This window comes from Pungitius pungitius, chromosome 8, assembly GCF_949316345.1.
Source record: "Pungitius pungitius chromosome 8, fPunPun2.1, whole genome shotgun sequence".
NCBI classification, from domain to species: Eukaryota; Metazoa; Chordata; class Actinopteri; order Perciformes; family Gasterosteidae; genus Pungitius; species Pungitius pungitius.
This window is the reverse complement of record NC_084907.1, coordinates 3,753,060-3,774,817: the sequence shown is the minus strand read 5'-3', so window position 1 is coordinate 3,774,817 and position 21,758 is coordinate 3,753,060. Positions and strand designations below refer to the sequence as shown.

The 21,758-nt window shown below is 46.6% G+C and overlaps 1 protein-coding gene across 1 annotated transcript; it reads left to right on the top strand.

Moving 5' to 3' along the window:
• The first annotated feature begins 1,263 nt into the window (after positions 1-1,263).
• On the top strand, positions 1,264-19,822 carry rims4 (regulating synaptic membrane exocytosis 4). The gene is made up of 6 exons (XM_037491064.2): positions 1,264-2,500; positions 13,242-13,386; positions 15,865-15,977; positions 16,236-16,337; positions 17,241-17,380; positions 19,480-19,822. Exons 1-6 carry the CDS (start codon positions 2,404-2,406, stop codon positions 19,696-19,698), a joined length of 816 nt encoding a protein of 271 aa, XP_037346961.1. The 5' UTR covers positions 1,264-2,403; the 3' UTR covers positions 19,699-19,822.
• The last annotated feature ends 1,936 nt before the right edge of the window (positions 19,823-21,758 follow it).

Genomic DNA, 21,758 nt, shown 5'->3' with positions numbered 1-21,758 from the left:
GCGATAGGGCGTGCTCGGGCGGCGTGCTCGCAGTCAGCGGGCGAAAGGCTTGTCAACACGATGCCATTGCACCTCACCGGCCACCGTGCACTCAGCAGAGCCCACAGGGAGGCTAGCTACACACCACGAATCAGAGATAAAACAAACGGAGGTTAAGGTTTCTATGATTTGCCACAGGGGATTATTATATATTATTATATAGGTCTGCTCAGGGTCGATATGGTTTGGTAAAAAAAAACTGCCTTTTGCATCTGCCAAATGAATATAAAGCGAGCTGACGTAGTTTGTGCGTCGTAGCTTGTGCTGTTGTGGCGTGATGGGTACTATGTGAGTCGCACACTAAAACGCATGTTCAAAAATAAGATGATGTGCTGACATCATCTCACATTCCTCGAAATGGACACACAATGTTCTACAGTAAATTTCGTGGGGAAATAAATCAAGTGAGAAATGTAATTTTTCTATAGACTTCTATACAATTATACTTTTTTTCTTGCAGTTGCCCCCTGCTGGTCATTTGAGGGAAGTCAAGAGGTAAGACACTTTGTCATTGGCTTTACCAATACCTTTAATTTAAATAACCCCCGGACACCTGGGTATCTGCGTCTTGTGACCCCGACATCACAAGATGCGGAAACCCACATGACTAGTTCCCCACGTGGCCTCTGAAGCCTTTTCGAAACCAAGATCATGTGGTTCTAGATGGTTTGTCAAAGTGGGTCGGACACTTTGTTCCACCTCCACCTGAGAACTTATGGACCCACTATGGAGCAACATGAAGAGTTTGTTCATAACCAAATGTATCATATAGAGGTATAGAGAAAGGCTTCATTCCCTCTGGCTTAGATGCTTTTATTTCTGAAAAACAGTGATGACGTTCACACAGATATTCTGTTTTCTTGCTGGTATTTTACGAAAAAAGACCATATTCTCAATAAGCTGTGTGCCTTGAAAGGCAGCCTATTGGGAAGCATGTTTCTATTGCACTGTGTACGTCTCCCAAGAATGCTCCTAAAACCAGAGTAATAACCCACATATCAACTTCGGATTATTGTCATATTTGGAATAACACTAGAATATGCATGTGCATGTCAACTTGTCAATGAGAGAGAGAGAGAGAGAGAGAGAGAGATTTAAAACCTGGCCCCTCAAGCCCCGCCCATATTCCCTCATCCACATTTCGATTGGCCGGGCTGCCAGCAACAGTCTGCTCTCCATCCCCTCTGCCCCCCCCCCCCACCCCCCACTGCTCGCTCTACATGCAGCTCAGCAGTGAATGAATCCAGTCAGACACGCAGTGAAACTGAACAGTTCGCACTCTCTCGCTCTCTCTCTCTCCTCCCCCCCCTCTCTCTCTCTCACTCTCTCCCTCTCCTCTTCCCGTCAGAGGAGCAGTCGGTGGAGCATCGGCACGGCAACGGGAGCCAGAAGGCGTGGAGGAAAGAGGACGAGTGCACCTCGCCGGACCATAAACGTTGAGGAAAGCGGCGCACAGTCAAACTGTGGTGCGGCTCGAAGCAACGCAGGAGCAACAGATTGCCCCCCCCTCCCCCGTTCCCATGTCCCTCCCCCACCCTCCACCCCAAACCCCCCGACCATACCTCCCCATCAGTTGCAATTGTTGTTGCAACTGATTTCTCTTTTCTGGGCTTTTGGGAAGGAAGCAGGCGTGAAGAAGAAGAAGAAGAAGAAGCTGCACCATCTCTCAACTGACGACCTTTTGGGGAAGGTTTGAGAAACGACAGGAGACGGAGAGCTCTGATTCATTCGTGGGAAGCGACTCGTATCGCTGCTGGTTTCCTCGTTCCCTCGTCCTCTCGGCCCTTCCCACCTTCCTCTCAGCCAGGAGGAAGAGCCGGCTGCGGAATGCACAATCAGGGGGAGGAAGTCGGACCGACACGCAGAGTTCAGGGCGTCTGGCCATCCCGGTTCTTGTGAGCGCAACAAGGGGGGGTCAAGTGAGGCGTCTGGGTAGGTGCCCTCGAGAGGACGACCAGGGACGGGGGACGGAGGGTGAAGTTAACCAGCATCTTCCTGAGAAAAGAGAGCAACGGAAGAATTCGTTAGGAACTGGAGCACAAACGACAGGAAGTCAGAGTTGAACCACAGACCTGGTGACAGAGCTCATTCATCCGAACACTTTGAGAGGGATGTACCCGCGTTTCACCTGAGCACCAGAACGCTTCCTCTCTGCGTCGTCTCCTTCCACCGAGTAAGTTTTGGCCACGGTGGGTGGAGGTGGAGGTGGAGAGGGGGGAGAGGGCTGGGTTTCTCGCCTGACTGGACCTGCCGTGGGGGGGCAGCTGACAGCCGTCCAAGACGCCGCGAGCCGTACTGCGCGTGAAGAATGCCCAGCCGCGCTTGGCCAAGCCGGCCGACCCGGGCCCGACGCCGGGCCTCTACATGGAGCGCTCGCAGAGCCGCATCAGCCTCTCGGCCTCCTTCGAGGCGCTCGCCATCTACTTCCCGTGCATGAACTCCTTCGACGAGGACGACGGGGGTGAGCGGTGACACGCACGCACACATATGTCGTAGTACACAAAGGCACATGCTGTTCTTCACCTGTCCAAATCAGAGCTGGGGGCGGGTGTTATGTAAATCTGGCGAGAGTTTCAGCATCATTCGTTAAAACGCCGTCAACCCCCCCCGTCCTTTTTAGCAAGTTCAGATTTTTTCTGTGTTGGCCCCCATTGGATGCAGTGGTTTACAGACAGTTAAAACAAAAGAATGTCGTGCGGAAACAATGATTAGTTAACAGGAAATTAATTGTCAGCGGTTATCATTCTTAATATTGAGTACTCTACCAAATATGCCTGGGATCTGATAACAACTGATTCCTTAAGGAGCAGTAGGAAATTTTAATAATGAGGGTTTTTATTGCTTCTATTGAATTGAATAATCTTATCTCCAGAACTATCATCATTCAGTGAATTTAAGTCCCTTAATGACTGGCTAGATTCAGACTCCTGATCAACAGCTCCCAATTTATTATTTTAACCATGTTATATTTAAATATTAATATATATTTAAATAACATATGAATCAATATGTCATTGTTACTTTATATATTTGCTTGGTTAAAGGTCTGTGCTGGCCAACGGCTAACATTAGCTAACAACAAGCTAACGTTAATGGGGCTAATGTAACTGGCTCGCGTAACTGGCTAATGTCACACTAGCTAACATCATTGAAACCTCATTGAATATTATTCACTTGATTCATTCCTATTAGTTGTATTTATTTTCTGTATTTTATCATCCAAGTGCATCCAGTTTTAACTAAAGTAACATGTATTTGTTGTGTTTGTGTGTGTTCACTCTTTTGAGGATATGTCAGGTCCCCCCTAATGAGATTGCCGAATCAATTAATTGTTGGAATTGGGTGCATGTGATAATTATTTTAGCTCTGAACTGGTATTATAGCTAAATTACATTACTTTGTACTTTAGTACATTTTTTTTTAATTCTGGTGCATTTAAAGTCAAATAAAACCAAAATTGTGCATTGACGCAAATCACATATTTTTGCTCCACCAACATTTAAATAATGACAAAGTAAAAACACACAAGAGAGAACAGACGCCAGTAATCTCCGGATCCGACCTTGTTGGAACAGCCGGGACTCGACCAAACGTTCCGCTTGGCTGGAAACACAGATTTATTGACAAAGCAAATAACTGTTCATTTAAAAATAACCGATCCGCTCTCTCGAAGCTCAGAGAGGGAGTGAAAGGAGACATTTAGAGGAGAAAGGACTGGAAATGGTCGCTGTCCTTTTTTATACAGTGGAATTAACCTTTAATCACTTGGGTTTAAGTAAATATCCTACCTGGAGGTTACCAGAAATAACCCCCCCCCCCCCTGAAACATTGACTTAACATCCTTCCATACGCTTTTTATACAACACGTCCGATCCCCCCTGGCCTGGCAGTAATTGCCATTCTTTGACTTCTTCTACCTTACAAGCGGCAGGTACCCTTTTCTGCCATCTTCATGCCAGGTCCGTTTTGTGCGTTAACTTATGTAACCCCCCCTGCCCCCACCATCACCACCACCACCCCGTAAACCCGCCTGATGAAGAGTGGCGTGCCGGGAGCATCACCTGTACGAAGGTGTGAAGAATTCTCCTCACACCTGGGGACAGATTTCGAACCTGCCGGCGCTCTCCTGACGTCCCATAAGAAGCCACACAGACACACACACGGACACACACATGGACACACACAGACACACACACACGGAGACACCAGAGCAGTGTGTGTGCTAATCAGAGCGGAGCGGCAGGCTGCGCTTTGTGGCTCTCAGTCTGATTAAATGCTAATAAGCGAGCCGATTGTGGCTGACTGCGGCTAAATGGAGGCCTGATTGCAGGTTAATTCTCTCTCTCCACCCCTCCGTCTCGGTGCCTCCCCCTCCGCCCGTTTCACTCTGCGCTCGTTAAAAGCCCGTTCGCAGGTTGACTTGTTGTTTTCCCAACCTGAAATTGCCTTTTCCGGCTGCTTGATTATTGGTCTGCGTCACTTTTAGCGAGTTGGACCTAATAAACACACAAAGGGCTCAAACTCACTGATATTATCGAATAGCAGTGAAGTAAACGTTGCTTCCCTCTTTATTGTCTCCTCGGTAGAACGAACAAAGCATAAATCAGAGCTTCCCCCCACGTCTCTGACCTCAATTTGCGGTTCGCTGTTCATCCTCTCTGTTCTCACATCTCTTCATCGGAGAGAACACAGACGCACACAAACAAACACACACTCAATCCTTATGTACGTGCAATCGAGCCGTCAGATTTCACAACTCTTGGTGACAGACTGACAGTTGATCTGATTCACCAAATTAGATGTAAAACATGAGAAATCAAATCTGTCCCATCACCTGATGACTGATTATTAAGCGACGTCCAAACACGGAGGAAGGATCTCCTTAAAACTCACAACATTCACAGTAATGTTGTTTATTCCAAAAGTTACTCAGGAGTGAACTTTTTGTTTCCATCAACTGCTTCGGAGCCAATGAAACCGGCTTCATATCAATCGGACAACCCATCAATTAATGCCCCAAAATGTGTCCAGATGTTGAGCTCATCTGTAACGCCACCTCCTTGGGTATCTAACCCCACTCAGGGTTTTTACCTTACCTCCGGTGACCACCAGGGGGCGACTCCACTGGTCCCATAGACGTCTATGAGAAAACGACTTCTGTCTTGATTATGCCGTCAGTAAACATTGTAAACATTGAGTTTATCATCTGAATCTCGAGTTTCAAGTATTTTTCAATACAGCGTGATGTTCATTTAGAGACAAACAGACCAATAAGCAGGGGATGCTTTAGGGCGGGGTTTGCTGTGAGTGACAGCAAACCCCGCCCGCTCAGTCGGTACAACGCACAGAAGGAAAATGTCCTTATCAGCATATGTACAATGCCAAAAGCTGGTTTTGAAGTTGTGTTTTAGGGAAGATTTATTTCTTCCTCTCAGGCTTTTTCTTGTTCATTCGGCTCTTCCCATTAATCAGGCCGAAAAAATGGTGAATATAGAAACAGCAAACTGCTGCTGCTGCTCGTGCAGACTAATTGCCTCTATATTTCTTTGTGTGAGTTTTCTGCTTGTAGGAAAAAATGGAAAAGAAGAATATATTTTTTTCTGCCCTTTATTCTTCTTTAGCCAAGATAGCATTTAGTCTCAGGATAATGTCATATTCCATGTGTTTGTATCTGTGTGCATTATACAGATATTGTAGAAAGTGTCCCACAAAGTTTAGACTCTGCTGAGGCCATGTTTACCCCCCCCCCCCCCCCCCCCCAGACTTCCTGGCTTTTTGGTGAACTTAGGAACCAGAGTTTGAAGTATCAACATCAGCATCAGATATCATGGCCTAAACTAATGAGACGTCACGTATGGGGGAGGATTGGGAACATTAGCCTTGATGGCAGGAGGTATGGAAAGAGAGCAAAGGAAAGAATAGACAGAAGGACGAGCGGGGGGGGGGGTGGCAAAGGTAAAGAGAGAGAGAGAGTTAAAGAAAGAAAGGAGGATGGAGAGTGGATGCAAAGAGAGAGCTCGGATATGAGAAGAAAAAGTGTGAAATGGAGGGGGTGAGAACTGAGGAGTTTAAATGCTCGTCACCCTTGTCTCTTTATCTCTCCTTCCTCTTGCAGCCCACGTCTTTTTCCTTCACTCAATTACCCCCTCCATCCCCCAGTCCCCCTCCTTCCCTTCTTGCATCATCACTCAAATTCTGCGTCCTTATCCCAGCTGTCAAGTCACACGGATGACAAAGACGGAGACAAAGGAAACGATGCTTCCGAGTTAAAGTAAATCTTATAACTCAAAGTCCCCTTTTTAATGAAAAAAAAGACCAGGAAAAGCTTTCCGCCCCGCAGGAGTTGAGCATGTGTGGCCGCATTAATGCATCGCACCAAAAACACTGAAGGCAGAAAGACGCATGCGGGAGATGTCACAGTTATGAGTTATAGAGGGGGAAAGAAGGGAAGGAGAGAGGGAGGGGGGGGGGGCAGGGGGGTCTCTCGTGCGTCGGAGAAATGACCCAGAAAAGTCGAGCGTATTCCATGAGGAGAAGGCTGCAGGTGTTCATGTGTTACGCAGAGTGGTCTCCTTCTGGAGGGGGTTGGAGACGGTGGGGGGGGGGGGGGGGGTTGTGGGGGGTTGTCGTTGATTCAATGCCAAGCTCCAGCGTGTGGTAGGTAGACGGTGTCTTAAAACCTGCATTCTCATTACTGACTTTACTTGGGGGGGGTGTCTCCTTTATCTCAGATTAAAGTGAAAAATGTTTACTTCTCTGGTCCCATAGAAGTCTATGAGAAAATGATTCAACTTCTGTCTTGATTTATTCCCTCAGTCAACATTGTAAACATGAGTTTATGTTCTTGATTTCTAGTTTCAAGTATACTTCCTTACAGCATGATGTTCATTTAGTAAATTATGGTCCATTTGGAGTCAGACAGACTATGAAGCCGGATATGCTTTAGGGCGGGGCTTACTTCTATTGACAGGTCTCTGTACCTGTTCCGTATGCTTCTTCTTCACAGAACTCATCCACAGAACAAATATTGTCACTTTGGTTTACTGGTTGCATAAAAAAACCTGGCAACTGCCAAACTCTGGGCTTCAAAATGTTCCCTCCACAAACCAACGGGTTACGCCCAAACTTCTACATCCACTTCTTTTATCCCGGTCATTTATCGAGCACGAAATATGGCTCCGGACCAGACGCTGCTACGTACTCCGTGCACTTAACTGATCGTGCTCAAGAGTCTTTGAGACGGGAAGCAAAGATGGAGGAGGACACAAGGACGGAGGGAGGTGTGGAATGGAAAGCATGCTCAGGAGACAAGAGTCTTTTGTGCCAGAATGAGAGCAGGAAGTCAACTCGTCATGTGGAGACAAAGCCACACCAGATGAGCTCTTCCAACACAATGAAGCGAGAGTGTGATTTCATTCTCAATGCTTCACGGCGTAACGACAGGAAAATGACTGAGGCCATTCTGAAAGTTGTCGATCTTCCGAGCGTTGACAGCTTCCTCTCAGTGTCTCTCGGGTTGGATCCTCCCTTCGTTGTATCTTCCTTTTTCATCTTCTCCCTCTGCCCAACGTCTCCGTTATGACTTTGTTAGCTTTCCTCCCTTCCACACCTTTTCCTGGCTTCTCCTCCATCTCCTTATGTTCATCTCTCCTTACCTCCTCTTGACCCACACTAAATAATGAAAAAATACAGGCAATAAGGCATATTTGGTGATGGGCTTGTGCCCGTTTCGGTTAATTTTGAGAAGAGGCGGGATAGTTTTATCCCCTCAGCTTCCATCCTTTATGCTAAGCTAACTAGCTTTCTATATAAAGGACATGTTGGATGGTCCCTGCTGCAGAAAGCCACCTAACGGAGGCAGAGCAGTGAACAAACCAGTCATTCTCACTGTGGGAGATTGGGTTGAGTTCTTTGGGTGAACGTTTACAAATGCACTTTTTGCCGCAGTAATTGGTGAGAGCATAATGGCTAACAACCACACCTCCCTCCCCCCCCCCCCCCCCCCCCCAACGCTTTTCATCTCCCCGGCGCAGTGCTGCCAGGTTGAAGAGAGCGACGTCCCTCAACTTCGATGTTTTTGATTTCATCACAGAGCTGTGAAGCCTCATGCAATTCATCAGCACCGCTCGAAATGCTGATAATTAGATTATAAATTGGATTCAGAGAGAAGCTTTAATGAAATTAAGTTTGTGTAATCATCTGATGTTCTTATTATGTCTCTAACCCTAACCCTCGGTAATCTAATATGTCGTGTTATTGCCGTGTAGAAAGGTGCATTAACAGCTGCAGAGGGGTTACACACCTTCTCATAACACCTGCGCGCTGCAAATAACGAGTCATTGATACGACATCTCACGAAGATTTAGAGCCAGCCGACAGGCTCTCAGGGTGCTGGATCGACCGAGGTAACTTGGAAAAGTCTTCATTGTGGTTATTGCTTGTAAGAACAAAATAAATAAATGGTGAGCATTGTTTTTTGAAACATATCCTCATTTGCAAAAGTCCTCGCTGGAGCCTCTTCCTCCATTTTGGAAACTGTTATTCCTCCTCTCGGCCCCGCAGTCTCAACACAGACTGGCGAGAACAAACCCCCCCCCCCCCCCGGCGCCAGCCGAGAGAGGAAAGAGGACATCGTTGTGTGTGTGTGTGTGTGTGAGAGAGTCAAAGATCCAGCCAAGATCATGTTCAATTTATTTGATTGGAACCACCAACAGAATCGGTTCCCCCTTTAAGTGATTTGTCGTGTTTATTCAAATTAACGTATTTCATCGAGACGTCAGCACCCATTTCACCCATTTATCAAATGAGCGGGAAACTCTGCTCTGGTATCTGGTTTATTTGCCTTTGTTCCAGGGGATGTGTGGTTACGTTAAATCAGAAGACAACGTTAGTTGAATTAAAATAAGTATTGCAATATTTATGTATTTGCAGTATTGTCCTGCTGTAATATTGTCTTCTTTAGACTGCATAAGTCGCAGCACCATCTTGGCTTTTTGCAACCAGGGAGCCGAAGTCACCGTGTGTGAAACCTGCAGTGGCTTCACTCAACTCCCTTGTTTTCATTCAAATATACATTTTAAATCAAACGCGACTGAACATTTTGAGAATTCACACTTTTAAGTAACGCCACTTCTGCAGTTATCATTGAACCAAGCGATGATTTTTTTGCTGAACCTAACACGCGTTTTCAGGGATTCATACATTGTTGGTCTGGTAGGATGTATCGCAGCATGAAGCAGACTGACAGAATAACCAAAAAATGTAGTTATAAAACCAGTCCGACGCACAAATAATCTGCTTTAAACTAGCAGCTCGGTGAGGGTTCAGATTGTGATTAAACCTCTACGTCCTTAAAGCTCATTTAAGTGGAAAGCAATCAGAGTGAAGACGAAGTATTTCTCCGGTTTGTTGCGTTGCTTCTGGGACGCAGTACGGAACGTTTGGGGAAATATGAGCTCGTTCTCCCTTCAGCGATGCTGCCAGCCATCTCACTAATAACCCTCTGCCCGTACCTCCCGTCTCCTCACACCTTCTCCGGTCTCTGGTCCTTCGTTTGTGACCTGACGTTCTCTTTTACTCTTTTACTCTCCCTTTTCTTCTACGTTCTCTGTTCCGACACTAGCGATAACACAACGGACTCGTATCCAAAGTGTATATGCGCTGGAGCCCGTGTGAGTGAATAATGCATGAACCTCCTGACGTCAGCTCCCTGGCTTCCTTCCTTCCTTCCTGTCGCCACGCTCGTCCCCGGCGGAGGACTCTGGGAGGGAAGACGGGGGCCGATGTCCTCGCAGTGGCACGGATTAATGACTGTGACCACTTTTAGTGTGTTTCACCTGATGCACGGGGATTCAATTAGATCAGAAGCGCATCATGTCATTCGCGGATCGGATACTTGCAACTTGCAGGTGTTCGCGGCGCCCGGAGGATGATTCTCACTAGTTTAGCGTCACCGTTTTTTGTTTTATAGAATGTTTAACAGCTGTTTTATTTCATGAATCCCTTAACTCTTCCATTACATAGTGCTTCTGGTCAAAATTCAAATGATTCATTTACGACCAGACATCCTAAAATGTACTGCGTTTAATGCTGCACTGCTAATGTTAGCATGCTAATACTTGCTAATACTAAACTAAACTGTTACAAACACAGGAGCATGTTAGCGTTGACTTGTGCGCTACGCATTCGTTGGCAGATTGAATGTGTAACGCTCTCATCAGGTCACTCAGGTCCTCGTAGACATAATGGTGCAGTTCATCCATTTTATTTATCTTCATTTCTTTAATGGCGCATTGGACCAGAACTACTGGTGGTGTAAAACAGAGCCATTGAAATATGCTACGAAAGCCCACATCTGCTTGAGCTCAGTGCAGCAGGTTCAAAGGTCGTTAGTGAACCAATGGCAAAGGATGAATTTCATGACGGAAAGGTACATCCGTGCATGAGGTTTAATCCCAGAATTGGCAGCTGCAGGCTCCCCGATCAATAACTCCATCACGTCATCAAGACATTTCATTTTTCCTAAGTGGAGTCGATGGGAAACATCTACTCCATCCAATGCCCAAAGGACACTTTGTGTGGCAGAATGGAGGAAAAAGTGTGATGGTACTAATCCATCTGCATAAAACTCTCTTAACCAGATATTTCAGGTTTATCTGAATCCTGCAAAACACCTTAAAAACGACTTAATTCAACTGCATTTCCACATTTGTGACTTTTTGTTTGTTATGTTGTTATGTTGCTGTTTACGTCGAATGAAACCGGCACGTCACTGTTTTTAAAGAAGGACACTGTGACCCAAAACAATCCCATGAAAGTATGATGGACTAAGACCACCGTCTAATAACACCGGGGACGAGACATCGCTCCCAAACTCATCCAGTAAACTATTGAACAAATGCCACATGCGACAAAAAGAAACACTATTATGTAAAATGATGTCATCTGACCCCACCAGCACTTTTCTGATCACTCGTTGGTTGGGTTTGGGAGCAGTGAGTAGTGAGAGTATTCAGGTTTTATATGGGATTATTACTGAAAACAAGACACCTTCATTATGCAAGGATTAGCTATTTGCTATGTGTATGTTTTGATGGAGAAGTGGGCCTTCACTTTTGGGCGTAGTGGCGTTGTGGACCTCTCACAGACAACATCTAATAACTTTTCACCACCGGGTAGAGACGCTCTGGATTAAAATAAATGATTAAATGAGGGTAATGTTCCCCGCATCACGACGTAAAAATCGAACAGTGTCCTCGAGCAAAGCACTTCCCCCTGCAAGTCTTCTCCTGAAAGGAAGGAAAGGTAGAAAAATAATTGTCTTATCTTCCCACAAGGCAATTAGCTCCGCCTCCGTCACCGCTGGCGGTGCCCAGAGGGTCCTTCGACTCCAGCCTTGGTGATCGCTCCTTCATCGGCCCCCGCAGGACTTTCCTCTCCTGACAACCACCTCGCGCCAGATGTTCTCTCTGTTTGTGTGCGTCGCACGGGCCCGGCGCTGAACCTGGTGGATTAAAGCTTTCAGCCGGCTGATTCAAGGAATGGAGGGGGGGGGGGGTGATTTTGGTGAAAGGATAATCTCAGCCGACAGTTTTAAGATGATGGGAGATGATTTTTTATACTTATTTGTAGAACGCCGACCGGCGCAAACGTGCATTTGAATGCACCATGAAAAAGCCAATGGAAGTTATGAGTCTTCTCCCACTTAAAAAGAAACAATCAAGGCCTCTTTGCGTCCTCTCAATTTACAGATATTCTTTGCCTTGAGTAAAATGACGAAACATTCTAAATAGACGCAGAGCACAGAGTGTCTGCTGGCGGAACGAGGAGCAGCTATTTGTGTCCGTCGGTGTCCCTCCGCTGGGAGACGGACTAATGAGCCCCGACTCTCCTGCCAGTCGCTTCATCACAACTCTTTTCAACGCCTCACATCAGACGCCTCGTCCTGCGTTCCAACTCAGCCTCACTCAGAGTTTAATGTGTCCCTCTATTGAGAAACAGCTTAAAGGGAGGGGTGAGCATTATTTGCACATATCTGACCTAAATAGGAAATGAAATCAGGTTAAGCGTTTTTGACATATCAAGAGACCGGCTTTTTAATGTATGGCTGATGCTCCCAAAACATCTGGATGGAAACAAACAGCACAGCTGGTCACGGGGGGGCAAGACGCGGCCGTTAAAGTTTGCGTGTTGGCTCTCTCGTCTTTTTATCCTAAGCCCGAGTGAAACGCAGAGTCGAGTTCACTCTTACTCGTCCAGAATTCTGACGCGTTGCATTGTGAGACATTACTCACTCATGTAATACACACCCAAACACATTCGGGTTCAACGTCTTTCCACGTTTTTTTAGGTCTTGTCTCCTGGAAGACGTGGAGAGGCAGCAGCAGTAACCCAAATGTGCCAAAGTCCCACGTGGAGGATGGAAATAGATTCCTTCTAGGTCGCCCTGCAATAACTGCAGAACTCACCTAAGTGTGTGTGTGTGTGTGTGTGTGTGTGTCTGTTCATGAAACATCTTTTGTTCTATTCAGCGTTTACACATTTTCTAAGAAGACTCTCAAGAAGAATTTGGAGAAGACTCGCAGGTCGCAATTTTGTCACCAGACGAACCGAGTTTTACGATAAAAGTCTTTGTGCGTCCTCTGTCCTCACTACTGAAGGAAAACAAGGTCGAGGAGCTTGTACCAGAGAAGCTCATTACTAACTCGACCTCCGTGAACACACACACACTCAGGACACCTTGCAGCCAGACAAAGGTCTGAGTGTGCCGGGCATCGATTCCGTGGTCACTTTTGAAAACAAGATGTATGTCCCCTCGGCGAGGACAGAGCTTCCCTTTCGGGGGACTTCTCCTCACTCGTCCTTCTGAGGTCACTGCGCGACAAACTACAAACAAACCACCACCAAAATAACAGAGGGGAGCACAGGCAGCTCGAGTTCCTCCCTGACAGAAAACAAGAGGAAAAATCCATCAACAGAAAGGGCTTACTTACTAACTAACAACTACCCAGAATGCCTTTGGTTGTGAGGAGAGAGAGAGAGGTTCCTTTTAGACCCCTAATTGATCCTCCGTCCAACTCATCAGTCAAACAGGACACAGACTGCAGGTTCTTTAGGGAAACTCATGGCCCTCGATATAATGTCTTTGCTTCTTCTTTCCCCCCTCCCCCCTCTCCTCCACCCCCACCTTTCATCGCCCACAGTGGACACAGAGGGCAGGAAGTTGAAGGGGGCCATCCAGAGGAGCACGGAGACGGGCCTGGCCGTGGAGATGCCGAGTCGGACGGTCCGGCAGGCGAGCCACGAGTCCATAGAGGACAGCATGAACAGCTACGGCTCGGAGGGGAAGTAAGTCACGTGAAGGTGGAGGCGCAGTCCGTCGTGGAGCTTCTGCACCTCCTTCAGTCCGCTCATCAGTTGGCACAGAGAAGTGGTGACATCATCAGCGCGCTGCTGCTGAACACACATGCAGACCCGAGTGCCAACCTGGCCACCGGTTCCTGCAGTTACATAAGAAAGGGAGGCAGACAGATTGGACCCAGAGGGGGGGGGGGGGCAGGGATTGCATCATGTGTTTGCATACTAATAATCCGATATGTAGATGTTCCTGCGCGGCGGCGTGGGAGGAATGTTCGGGGTCCGTCCAGTGGGAGGAGCTCCAGTCGGGAAGTCGGTTTCCGGGGACGTTATCTTGCGGCGGGTTTTGCTTCCGAGCACCTTCGGGAAAGCTCTCGTTCCAGCAGACCGCTCATGCTGGATTATTGCGCAGGGACGACCCGCGGGCGGGGGGGTCAGGGGACTGAAACAATCACGAGGACACGTTAAACAACAGGAAAGAGACGCAAAAGCCCCGCGGTCACGGATACCAAGCGACTAGGATTAGATGTTAAACAAGCTCAACAATGAGTGAAAGTAGATTGATGCTGAACCTTTTGTTGATTCCTCGTGACCCTGCAGAAGATAAGAGGTTATAGATTTTGGATGGATAGTCTTTTCCAGGAAGCGTGGCGCCCGTAAAAAGGCTTTAACCAAAATCTCTTCTCCCCGAACCCTGAGGTTCCGAAGTTAGAAAGTCAGGCCCCGATGACGCTGGCGTTACGTCAGGGTTTCCGTGACCCCTTGATTCTTCCAGACTCGAGGGAGCCGAGCGGCACGGATGGAAAATCGCTCCGTACGCCGCGTTGTCTCAAAGCGCAGCGTAGCCTCAAAGCGCTGCGTTGCCTCAAAGCGCTGCTCGGCCACCGGTCGGCTCGTCCCGCTGATTGAAAACCCTCCCGTCAATAAGCTAACGCCATCCAATCACACTCATGAGCTTATTGATTTATGGCTCCGGGCAGTTCAGAGTGTGTGAGTGCGTGTGTGCGTGCGTGCGTGCGTGTGTGTGTGTGTGTGTGTGTGTGTGTGTGCTGATGGTTCAAAACTGGGACGGTTTGCAAAGGGATTGCAGAATATTTCATTAAACATTATCTTTATTCGGCTCATGTGACTCTCCTTTGGGTTTGTATTTTATGGGGTTTAAGCTTCACTTTTGAGAAACTCCACCCTTTCAATTTGAAATCAGACATAATACTGATGAATGTTGATTGTAAAGAGTGAATTCATCTGGAAATGGTTCACTGACCACATGCTGTATTTTAATTCTTATCCCTGGTAATATGGTAAATGAATCAACTACTCAAATAATATTAATTATAGTAAAGGCACAAATAATTCATGATGTTTCCCCTCTAAAGGGGGCGTGGCCTCAACAGGATTAGGATTAGTCAATTAAAAAGACTGGATATTAGTTTTTATACCCCGCAGCTGCAGGTAAACGCTGAGGGCCACGTTTCTGCGAAGCCGCTGTAATCCCCAGATGTGCCTCACACACGCCGATACTATAATCTACAGCTCGGGATTTTACCACCCAGTAATACCCGCTCGGCTAATGTTGCTCAACACAACACACACACACACTCGCGTTGGATTACACCTCATCAGGACTTCTCCCCGACATCTTGATTTAATAATTACATGTATATGTCACCTATTGCAGCACACAGAATGTAAACATAAAGATACGTGTACAGGCAAATAACAAAAAGCACGAGAGATGAGATTAGTGTTTTGTTGAATTAATGACTACTCTAATTTAATCCAAGTCTCCCCTGAGTGGTTTCGCCTGTTAATCATTCGGCCTTTGGCTCTCCAGAAGATATTTAGTTCGATATTCTGTGTGACTTTGTAAGAACAATCTAGTAAATATTGTGGTCCTTTTTTCGGTTTAGTGATTTTGGGCCATGGTCCCATACGCTTCTGCAGCACTCTCATCAGAACCCACATGAATAGAGGCTGTAAAGAAGAAAGAAAAATGACAAAGACGAGACAAGAGTGGAGAAGTTTAGAGAGAGAGAGGAAAAAAGGGAGGAAACGCATCGTTCTTTGCTCTTTTTTTCGTTTTTAATCCACCGACCGAAACTCTACATCAAAGCAACTGATTCTGCAATAATAATAATGTATTATTTGCATGTGGTGACATGCATTAGAGCATGTTACGATGTGTCCTTCCATTGGGCGCACAGACAGGCACACACACACACACACACACACAAACACACACATACACACACACACAAACACACATGGCGCTCTGCCACCAAAGCACTCAGAGCGGATTCCTTTGCGTACACACACAAAGTAACGAGTGGGGGTTATTTCAGGGAGCCAACCTGAGAAGAGTTGAACTAAAAGTAGTGATCGCTTCCGAGTCACCTAAGTTAAGCTGGTCCTGTTTTTAACCAGTGTCTCTCTCTCTCTCTCTCTCTCTCTCTCTCCCTCCCCTTGCAGCTTGAACTACAGCGGCATGTGTCTGGCATCAGACGCTCAGTTCAGCGACTTCCTGGACGGGATGGGGCCCGCTCAGTTTGTCGGGCGACAGACGCTGGCGACCACGTCGATGGGTGAGAGACTGAGAGAGAGGGAGAGAGAGAGAGAGAGAGAGAGAGTTTTCTCTGTCATCCACCAGTTGACAAACCTCCCCCCTTTGTACTTTTAAACTTTAATGTGGTTAACATTGTAAATTGAAAACCAAAACTCAGCAAAACTACTCGGATACAGGAATTAAAGTCTGGCTTGGAATACATACATTTAATAGGTTATTTAAGTAAGAGCTATGAGCTATGAGCTCCGTTAAAGCGGATGTGTCTCCATGCTTCCAGGTGACGTAGAGATCGGCCTCACGGAGAGGAACGGGGGTCTGGAGGTGGAGGTCGTCCAGGCCAGAGGACTCACCATGAAACCGGGTTCAAAGGGACCTCCAGGTAAACCGGCCCGTCCGTTCAACGCAGAGCGATCAATAGTGAGCCGAGCCGCCTCCTAATGGCCGAACAGAAGACACGACAGATGGAAAAGAGCTACCAAACTGGTGGAGGCTCCTGAGCTTAATTCCAAAAAATGTAATCTCTTAATTCTAAATCAACAATCGAAATGTGCAAATCTTTGTCTCCCCTTAAGCAAAAACATTGATTAAAGTCTACTTTTTTCGTCGTTGGTAGTGGATTCGTGGGATTGTTTCTGAAATTTCCAGTAACTCGCGAGCATCGCGACGCCCCAAAAGTCAACATTTGTTTTAAAAAACATTTAATGATTTTTTAAAATTCAGAGACGTCCAGCTCCTTTTCCATATTTTTTGGCTAAAAAAAATGCTTCTCTGATGTCCCGAAATCCGCCTTTTTATAGAGCGAGGGAAATAAAAATCCCACCACTACCCCCCCCCCGGTGTGTGTGTGTGTGTGCATTGACCTGTGACAGCTCACCTTCAGAGGAGTCCGCCCAGCAGAATCCACTGGATCAGGTTGATTGATCCGATCAGATGTCTCTGCAGAGAGTCTGATTGTGTAACAACAAACCATTAACTGATTGTACCCCCCCATGTGGTTACGTAATGATAAACCCTCATTGATAAAAACCAGAGGAGAGAAAGAAGGCGATGGAAGTGAAGCAGAGGGACAAACAGCACAAAGGGAATGAAGTGTGAAAACAAAATTAGCTTTTGTTTGGCCTTTTTCAAAATGAGTTTTCCATTAATAAAAGTCACTTTTGACATTTTGGTCGCGTTCAGTCCACGAAGCGACGGGTCACGTGGTAAATGAAAAGGTCATTCGTAGACTCGCGGCTGGCAGACCGTCCGTTGATGTCACCCGCTCCGCCGTCTTCTCTCACAGCGGCCTACATCAAAGTTTACCTCCTGGAGAACGGCACCTGCGTGGCCAAGAAGAAGACCAAGTCGGTGAGGAAGTCTCTGGATCCTCTCTACAACCAGGTCCTGGTCTTCTCCGAGAGCCCGCAGGGGAAGGTGGTGCAGGTGAGACGCACTGCCCCCCCACATTGCCCCCCCTCCCCTCCCTTCCTCAGGAGTGCTTTGAGCTAAAGGCTAACACCAGCATGCTAACAAGGGCGTAATGACACCGCTAACAGGCTACTGTTTAGCATGCTAATTGGCCCCTTCTAGTTACTTTCTTACACATGTTTAATCTCCTTCCTCTTGACCGTTTTATGTTTTTCTATAATAAATAACTGTATATTGTATTTTATTATTGTGTGTTTTAGAGTGTGTGTCCCTCCGTAACCTCCTCAGACATCGACAGGGAACTCTCGCTCATTCAGATCACATTCTTTGTTTCACATGGAACAAACAAAATGAATTACACACCCATTAACTTCACACTGTGAAGCAGCATTTTTACCAGCTGCGAAAGTTCCGGGACTTCGCACTTATTCCTTCGTGTGTTCTGCAGTGTCGTCATGGTGATGAATAGGCTTCAGTCATAAACATTTGAAGTCACGTGAAACATGGAAGTCAGCGACACGCGGAACATGGAGGCTTGACATTCGTTCTCTAACACTCAGTGTGCCAGGTGTGTGTGTGTGTGTGTGTGTGTGTGCGTGTGTGTGTGTGTGGTGAGCGGAGGGGCCGTCAGTGGGCGTTGAGGGTTGCAACGCTTGAACCTCTTCGTGTTCACTTCCTGCCTCCGGCTGCTCCGCAATTAGTCGCCAAACGCCTCCCTCTAATGAACGGCTACGTCTCTCCTGCAAAGGAAGCGCTTTTCCACATCAACAGACTTTGTCCAATCTGTCTTAAGCTTAAAAAGGTCCAGTCTGTGGGACATTAATATGGTCCACAGAACCCCCCCCTCCCCCCCGTGCGTGCATCTTTAACCTGTTATTTATTTCTAAATGTCGGCTTGTTAAGACACAAAAGATCTCAATCAGATTGTCATTTAAACCGTCCACGATATCTTTCTCCCAAAGGTTATTTATGTTTGAAATAATCAGTGTTGGAAAAATGAAGTAAATGGCAGAAGATCATAGTTCAAACAATAAGTGAAAAATAATAACGTCAGTAAAGCAGTTTTTATCACAGCTGGGAGGGGTTTCTCCCTCCTTCCTCTCTCCTCCCTGTCGTTATTTATTAATCTCTCTTTTCCAAAGGGGAGAAATCAATCTATTAAATTGGAATCAGTGCATTGAGACGGAGGCTGTGTGAAGGCCAGCTCCTCCTCCCCAGCACCACCCGTGCATGGAGCCAGGTTGTCACATGGAAACAGTAAAGGCCACTAAAACATCCCCAAGAGTCGTTGCTGTCATTTATACGTTTGACTTCTTCCTATTCGTAGATTGTGATTATTATTATTATTATATGATTATTATTATTATTAGTTGTCATGGTGACCACACTGAGAAGTAATAAGGGTTGCCACAGCCCAAAAGTCAACCAAAGTACTTTACAACATTTTGTGTGTTTTTTCATAGCCTTCACACTTTCTGATGTTTCAGAGCTTTTAGTCCTGCTTTCAAGTCCGTCCATCAGTGGTCCGTGTCCACTCATCTTCACTCATGTTCTTCTCTGTAGTCGAGTCCATCAGCAGCTGCAGTGTGTGTGTGTGTGTGTGTGTGTGTGTGTGTGTTAGTTCCAGAGGACTGGGGGAGGAGCCAACACATGGTCCATGCTGAAGCCACGTACATCTCCTCCCCCCCTGCTTGAGGGACCTTGTTTGGAGAGCTGGTCAAAAGAGACGTAGATCCTCCTCCCTTTATTGACTCTGACACTGACTCTAACGCAGAGGAACCTCGTGGCCTCAGAACCGCGTTCGCAACCATCTGCGTACAATTTGTGTTATTATTCATAGAAATTTTCCAAGCAAAATATGAAGCCAACGCGCGAGGGACGAAAAACTGTAATTTCCTCACATGGCTCCATAAGTGACCGATCCCCAAAGACAGGTCAAACTCACATGTTTAGGTCTTCTTTTTTGTCTCAACTGTACAGAGGGTAAATGTACATATGAGGTGTATGATTAAAGGTGGGCGTGGTCTTAAGTCGCTAGCGGCTAGCTAGCTCCAGCATGGTAAAACAACGCATCATGCTCCGCCCCCTAATCCACGCGGACATCTCACCCGCAGGTCATCGTTTGGGGCAACTACGGACGCATGGACCGCAAGTGCTTCATGGGCGTGGCTCGAATCCTATTGGAGGAGCTGGACCTCAGCACAATGGTGATTGGCTGGTACAAGCTCTTCCCGACCTCCTCCATGGTGGACCCCGCCATGGCGCCGCTCATCCGCCACTCCTCCCAGATGTCCCTGGAGAGCACCATCGGGCCGTGCTGCGAGCGGTCCTAAGACTCCGGGGGAAGGAAACCCATCGTAGTCCTGCGCCTGGACCCGCCGGTGTAGGTGTTCTCGCCCTCCTCCTCGGCCCGAGGGCGCCTCGACCGGTCCAACCAAACCCGGGAACCAATCCCAGCGACTTTCTCTCTGGAAACACACGTTGGTCCAGCATCGGACGGAGTGTGTTTTCATCTGTTGATTCCGACCCGAAGGGTGATGCTCTACTCAGATTCCTCTGAGGAGGAAACAAAGACCTACTCAATGAGGACACTTCAAAGGGGGCGGGGGGGTTAGCCGATGCCTTCCATTCTGCAGGAGCATAAATGGATCAGCAGGACTAACAAAGACTGAAATAAAATAATTATATATATATATATATATATGTATGTAGCTTATGCTATATATAGACTATTACTGTTGTAACTGACCAAGGAACACTCACTTATTTTCTTCTTTTTTGTCACACATTTGGCCCTTTGATGTTCCTGTGGGATTGTGTGTGTGTGTGTGTGTGCGAATGAATGTGATCAGCTGTGAAGTCCCCGAAGAAACCATCAAATACATCTGGAAACTCCAAAGATCTGACTTCAGCAGCACCTTTGAGACAGATGTGATTTTTTTTGGGGGGGGGGGGGCGCCTTGGGTCATAACTGGTGGCAGATACTGGATCCTGGTTGGATGCCACGAGAGCGATGTGACTCCTCTTAGATCACAAAGCGGGAAATGTTGATGGTGTTTTGTCGCCATGGTTCTGCACATCACAGGTGTAGCACTGACGCTGACGGGGGCGGGGCCGAAGCTCACAGCTTGTCCCGGATTAATCCTACTTCGGTGTGCTCTTTACGACTAGTCGTTTTATAACATTTATCCTCTCTTTTGAAAAGAAAAGAAAGTTTGGGGTTATCGATTTTCTAACCGAGAGTTTCTTCTGTGGCAATTTGTACCTGCAAGTGTCTCCCTCCCCCTCTTCCTCAATCACCTCAATTCCAGATTACCGCTCTAATCCAGTCACCTGCTGATTAGCTGAGCTCCGAAAGGGGGGAAGAGGAAGAGGAAGAGGAAGAGGAAGGTAGCATGAAACGCACTTTGCATCCTCCAAACAGAAGCGTCTGCCTGACTTCAGGTTTTTACAGATTTAGAAAGTAGGTTGAATCTGAAAAGAGAAACCAACGTGAAATTTATAGTTTATCAGATAACAAAAAGTATGTAAGTAGTGATTCATTTGGGCACTTTATTATTCTTTAGCATATAAATATTATGGTTGTTTGTGTCTTTTGGAGTGAGGCAAAGTTAATCTTTAATAACATAGTTGGTTAACGTTAAATCTCGGTGTGTGTGTGTGTGTGTGTTTAGGAGGGAGGGCGGGGGGGGGGTATCCACGCTAGTTACTGTAAGTTAGTAGCATTAGCTGGTAGCATCCGCATGACTGAATAAGAACTTGTAATAAATTAGCATCCTACTTGATAAGACTCAGCATGAGCTCCACGCGGCGGAGGAGGCGGAGCAACGAGACGCGGGAGGTCAGGGGTCGAGGTCGGCGTTGGTCGAGTGAACAACATGTAGCAACAAGATTCAGACTCATAGTTCAAGACAACAACAAATAAAATTGTTGGGTTTGTTTTTTGACTTTGAAGCAAGGTTTCAGGACAACATGCGTTAGACCAATAGTCATTTTGCTCTTTAGAAAAGGAGGGGCCTCTGTTGTTTTGCCAGTAGCGGTGTTGCAGGGATATTAATATTGTATCTATTTCCAAACAAATCAGCTACATTCTTCAAAGCAATAATTAAAAATACATCCAGGCATGGCATTTCTTTTTAATCATTGATTATTAATATGTTTGAAAGTTCAAGGTGTGTTTTTGATATGAAACCTATGTGTCCGATACAAGTTTACGGTCATGAATTTGAAGTTAAAGTAAAGGTCTTTATGATTTAAAGGGGACATATCGCGCTCGGCTTCAGGTTCAGACTTTCTACTAGAATGTTTACGTGTTTCAATGTTCAGAAAAGAGAGTTATTTTTGTGTCCGTCTGTCTGAATACGCCTTAATGCTCCTCTGCTGAAACGCCTTG

Bases quoted from the DNA above. Each gene is read 5' to 3' on its own strand.
- rims4 (XM_037491064.2), top strand. From the start codon at position 2,404: ATGGAGCGCTCGCAGAGCCGCATCAGCCTCTCGGCCTCCTTCGAGGCG. The intron at 2,501-13,241 runs GTGAGCGGTGAC...CATCGCCCACAG, and splicing joins CTTCGACGAGGACGACGGGG to TGGACACAGAGGGCAGGAAG. The intron at 16,338-17,240 runs GTAAACCGGCCC...CTTCTCTCACAG, and splicing joins GGGTTCAAAGGGACCTCCAG to CGGCCTACATCAAAGTTTAC.